The sequence below is a fragment of the Rutidosis leptorrhynchoides genome, chromosome 5 (genome assembly GCF_046630445.1).
Source record: "Rutidosis leptorrhynchoides isolate AG116_Rl617_1_P2 chromosome 5, CSIRO_AGI_Rlap_v1, whole genome shotgun sequence".
Classification (NCBI taxonomy): Eukaryota; Viridiplantae; Streptophyta; class Magnoliopsida; order Asterales; family Asteraceae; genus Rutidosis; species Rutidosis leptorrhynchoides.
This window is the reverse complement of record NC_092337.1, coordinates 97,634,294-97,640,202: the sequence shown is the minus strand read 5'-3', so window position 1 is coordinate 97,640,202 and position 5,909 is coordinate 97,634,294. Positions and strand designations below refer to the sequence as shown.

Sequence of the window (5,909 nt, the reverse complement as noted above, 5' to 3'; positions counted from 1 at the left end):
AGAAAATGGGTTTTAAAATCAAAATGGCATTTTGAGGTGTTATAAACACCCATAGATGTTAGAAAATGTTTGTATATGAGTTATGTATGTTTCCTAAGTGATTTGTAGTGTCAAAACAGTGCAAAAACGAGATTTGGGCTCAAAATGACGAAAATAGCGACCTGGTGCTGATGAACAGCTCCCGTACGGTTGCAGGATGCATCCGTATGGATACAGGGTGTATCCGGGCCATTTTGGGTAAAACCATACGGTTGCAGGTGCAACCGTACGGATACAGATGCATCCGTACGGTTGCAGGTGCTCCCGTGCGGTTGTAGTCTGTCTGCATTTTGTAAAACTTGTTTTGGCCGTAACTTTCAAACCGTAACTCCGTTTTTAATGAATAAACTACCATTGAAAACGTAATGAGGTCTACTTTCCAATGGTGAAGTTTTAAAATACTGAATCAAACTTTAATTTGGATTAAAATGATGGGATAACGTTTATGCCTCGTTTTCTACGCGTGTAATAGTTGCAGCTGAATGGGGAACCATGTAAAATTTTCATATATGGATATATTAGGCTATATGATGTTGTTTAGAGTATGAATTGATGATATTATTGATTGAATATGTGCTAACTTGAGATATGATATTCTCAGGTAATAAAGGAACGGAGAAGACTCAGTGATATAAGACAACTGATTACTTGTACTTCCAGGTGAGTAGGAGTATCTTTATGGGCATGATTATACAGTAACAAGTGTAGTGATTCATTTCATGCTTATAATTAGACTGTGTAATGAGTCTGTGACCAGTATCGTGACTATACGTGATTATGTGCGCACCAGTGAACGTCGACGTAAGAGGTCAATGCTATTTACCTTATGTATTTAGGGTGATAGTATTGGGTCCAAGTGTTACTTATTAGTGGTATAGTATGAATGACGAGTGCGTCACGTCTGGAAGACTATACCAGTGACTCAGTAGTGTGGACTGTCGGTATATTCTAGCTTGATCAGCTATGGGTTGCCGGTCCTCTTGTGTATGGCTTTAAGTGATTAGTGACCAGTGTCTTTAAGCTATGCTTGATGCTTGTAGTGATGTCCACCTAGATATTGTCATTCACTTAGCGTTATACTAATTCTCCCACAGTGTTTTGCCCTGCAGGTATAGATTAGCAACTTTTGGTGGGTTTTGCAAGGCAAGTGAAGATGTTTGACACAGTGTATAACTCTGGTGTTTTATAATAGACAATATGGTTAAATGGCTTGTATTAATAACGTAACACCTGTGATTTTGTGTGATCATATTAGTATGTACTAATATATGATATGTAAATTAATTAGTCTTCCGCTGTGAGTGTCTTAAAAAAATGTGTATGTAAAAAGTACGGTGTTACAATGAATGATCTCCTTATCATCTTAATCAAAATATCAGGTATCCCGACATAATTCTGATGTAGCATTCTCTGCCTTCCAACTTGCTTAAATTCAAAATACGAAAGTGACTTGAACTCATGAGCGTATTTGATGTAGTCCACTCCGTATTCTTTCTTGATTGCATAAATGTCGAACTCTTTCATGTAGGCCCACGCTAGAATTTTTCCTTTAGCCGTAAGTTTATCTGGTCTCTCGACATACTTCAACCAATTTGGCTCCACTTTCGGCTTTTCACAATACTTTCTAATCTTCAACTGGATCTTTCATTCTTCATCAAGTACCTCTACCTTCTCCTTGAGAAACTTGACCGGCAAAAATCCTTTCTACAAAACCTTTAACCCCGTTATCTCGTTATCGTTTCTTACTTTTTCTCAAGCCACCTGAAGATGCGTTGTCAGAGGTTTGAATTTAAGATTATTTTTAAAAAATATTAAAACGTCAATAACCAAGTCTATATCTATATAAGGTTATATATGTTGAGTGTAGTTCAGTGTGTATATTTATAAAAGTAGTTACACATTTGATCTTTTGAGTTTCAACATCAAGCAAATGGTCTATCATTTTAACCGAACACCAGTGTGAGTTGCACTTAATCTATGATTCGTCAAAAAAGCGAATAATACAAACAAATCAGATCCAAAACAATGTGAATATAGAGTTGAATATTTGCTTTTACAGTTAAAATTAAAAAACTAAAACCCTTCCACTTGAAAAAAAATCAATTAAACTAACTGAAAAATCTGATTCGATTACTTTAGAAGGGAATCAATTTTCCGATTCCGTTAACATTTCCGAACAACCCAACCAGATCCCTTCTATACGGCAAATAACTTTTCCTCTTTCCGGCTTCATTTTCCGCTCTTCTCTGTACATAAAACAATTCATGTACCGGAGTTTGCGCTTTCAACCGCCGATTAATCGGATTCTGTTTCTCTACATGACTCAAACTCACCGGCTGCTTCTTTCCGTCACTATTACTTCGCCGTAGCAGATAACGGATAGTCCATTTTTTGGATCCGGATGATGATCCTGTTGAATTACTCTTTTTACATTTAGGTCTCCGCACGCAGAATGTTCCAGAAGCTACGGTTTCTAATTCGTCGGTTTCTGATGACGTATACGAAGGTGATTCTTCAGATCCTTCTCGATCTTCAATAAACAGGTTTCGTAACGGACTGATTATTGAAACAGAAACGTCATTTTCATCGTTAATTATTAAATCACGGTTGAAAACAGGAAATACAGTCCATGATTGTGAATCGATAGATGAGAATTCGAAATCTTCATCTTCATGGATCGCTTTAGCAATGGATGTGGAAGTTGTTGAAGTATCGGAAGAGTAGCAATTGAAGCTGGGAGACGATTCAGACTGTTGAATTTTTGCTTGCATTTTGATGAACTGACTCATTATGAGTAACTGATGTTGACTCTTTTTTTTAAGAGAAAAATAATTATTAAAATATTGGTTGATATTTGAGAGAAAATGTTGGTGGATAATGAGAAAGGAGAGTTTCGTTGCTGAAGTTATTTATAGGAACGCTCTGAATGTGTTGGCTTTCATTCTCAAGTTAATGAATAAGGAGTGTTTACCAAGCTAGTATAAATAAAATAAATCTCATAATAATTTTAGACGACGTAACCATATACGTCATGAGTAAAATAAGGTTTTAAATATATTAATATTAAATAAATATAAATATTAATATAATAATATAATAATATAATAATTAATAAGTAAAATTATTATTTAAATTAAAATTAAAAATAATACTAGAGAAGGTAAGGTTAATAGGAATAAGAGGGTTGACATTCTAGAAGAGTAACCAGCACATCCATGACGTGAAATCGTGAATCGTGGTAAGGAAGAAAGCAATCTTTCCTGCTGAGTACGTTTTAAATGATTATTGTATTGTATACAGATGCCAAATGGTTGGTATAATATTTGAGATCCTTTCAAATGGAAAATAATAATAATTAAACATCATTATTATTATATTATAGGGGGATGATTCCCACACACACTTTTTTGATCCTCACACACCAATTGAGTATTATTAGAAGAGTAAAAAGTTAAAATATATGTGTGAGGATCAAAAAGTGTGTGTGAAAATCATCCCCTTATATTATTGTAGTATAAAGTATTATTATAGTATATATGCACAAAAGGAATATGAAATGCATGCAGTCAAATAATATGATGTTTTGCTTTGTAATGTTTCTATTTAATCCTATTAGTTTCAAAGGATTTAAGTTCAACACTTTTTATTAGAGCTCAATACAATATTATTTTTCAATATCCTTGCAAACCCGGCTTTCTAAAGTTACTGACAACATTGTAAATGATAAGCAGTTAACATTCATTTTCTAGCATTTTTTATCATCAAATCCTTAACGACCCTCCATATTATGTGAAATTACCAAATGGTACACGCAAAAAAAAAAAAAAAAAAAAAAAAAAAAAAACTTCTCATCGTTATAGTTGATTTTGAAAAAACATTTCACTCATTGAACTTGAAATACCTTGATTTTATTCTCAACTTAGTTTTGGGAATAAATGGAGAGAATGGATCTCGGCTTTACTTAAGTTAGCTAGATAGTCTATCCTTGTATATAGTAGCCCCTCGGTTAAATTCTTCATGAAACGTGTTCTACGGCATGGACATCCGTTTTCTCCTTATCTTTTTAGTATGATATTGGAAGATCTCCAAATTGCTATTAAAGAAGTTGTTAACTCTAAGCTTATTTAACCACGCAGGCTTGCCCGAGTGGCAACCGAGTTACCCAATGAAGCACACCATCTGGTTTCGATTCCTGACTATGCCAAATCGTTCAGAAAGGGAGTGTGATCACAGGATGCGCATAATGCGCAATTCACATAGTACCAGGTCTCGAGCTCAGAGGCTTGATTACCCGGGGTTTACCCTCTATGGAAGAGTCAATGTGCTCATTCATAAGGGGTTTTCTCGCTAATGCAACTCCAAGCTTATTCATGGTGTCTCTATTGGCAATCTTAACATATCCCACTTTTTCTTTGTTAATGATGTCGTCTTTCTTTCAGATTGCAGTTACTCCAACATGGATAATTTTATACGTGTTCTCCAAGTGTTCGATCTAGTTTCGGGTTTGAAAATAAATATCCACAAATCGAACATTTATGGTGTGGGAATGTCTCCCCTAGAAATGAAAAACATGGCGATTGGTATGTGGATATAGCTTCTTGCCTTTCTTACACGGTCTTCCAATTGGAGAGAATATGAAGCGTGTTAATGCTTGGATGCAACCCATGGATAAATTCAAACGCAAGCTCTTTATGGAAAACTAATCTTCTATCTATTGGTGGTAAGTGCACTCTCAATAAGCCATTCCACATAAGTATTAGGACAAAAACTCACCTTGATACTCCCAGATTAGTCAAATTTTTATGTGTCGTTAAGCGTAAGGATAATCGAAGGTATATCAGGTAGGGTTTAATAATTTATAATGCTAGGGCCTAAATGTTACTATCACTCCTATTCCTGAAGGGGTAGTAGCAGAAGTATGACCTAGGGTTGTTCGTTTAAAGAGAACAATACAGTATGAAGTAAGTGCCTATTCACAATTGGGTTTCTATCTTACCGGGATAAAAAGAAGTGATTTGGGTTTTTTCAAAAAATAATAAAAGACATGAATTTAAAATAAGCGGAGATGTAAATTCAGATAGTGGTGCTTGCTATGATTTCATTAGTCATTAGTTATGTGATTACTAGTGTCAAGATGCTTGTTGTTTACTAAGTATTAGTGATTTGCACATGCGATGTTTGACCATAAACCCCTACTAATTTCTTAGTACGTCACTGGTGATTCAGATTTGGAGATTCTGATTAGACTAAATGATATCTTACCCTCGACGTCAACCCAAGACCCTAAGGTAAGGATATAAATGGCTCTTCTTCGATTTTCTAGTAACCTGCTAGCCGGGTAACAGTCCTGTCGTGAGCTATCGAAATGCTTTACCAGCCTATAAAAAGTCTAACCGTTCTTAATATTAACAGAGGTGATCTAATATAATATCTTAGCTAAAAACGTGATAAAGTGATATGCTTTCTTAAGTAAAGTTCTTTCTAGAAACCTAATGGTGAAAAGTACTAGACATCTAAAGTGTCATGATACTGGTCAAAAAGTCACATTTTTATCCCCAATATTAAGCTCTAGAATAATAAAGATTTAAACTTTGTCGGTAAAATTATCTCTTTTTCGGTTGGTTTTGTAGATTAAGTAATTACGAAGACGATGCAAAAAGAATCAAGTAAAACGGAGCTAAAACGAAGATTCTAGAGCGAAAACGGTGAAAGACAAGAAATCAAGTTACGATCCAGCAAACCTGGCAAACGGCCCCTGCAAACGGCCTGTCAAACAGCCTGCCATCCATTTGCAGGCAAATTCCAAGTCTATTTAAAGGGCTATCTCCATCCATTTCAACACACACTCAATTTGTAATTCATTTCATATT

General features: G+C 35.1%; 1 protein-coding gene across 1 annotated transcript; it reads right to left on the bottom strand.

The window, feature by feature from the left end:
• Positions 1-2,174: 2,174 nt before the first annotated feature.
• On the bottom strand, positions 2,175-2,828 carry LOC139848860 (uncharacterized). Its single transcript, XM_071838548.1, has one exon. It carries the CDS (start codon positions 2,826-2,828, stop codon positions 2,175-2,177), a length of 654 nt encoding a protein of 217 aa, XP_071694649.1.
• Between the last annotated feature and the right edge of the window lie 3,081 nt (positions 2,829-5,909).

Excerpts from the sequence above, each read along its gene's own strand:
- LOC139848860 (XM_071838548.1), bottom strand. The coding sequence starts at position 2,828 with ATGAGTCAGTTCATCAAAATGCAAGCAAAAATTCAACAGTCTGAATCG.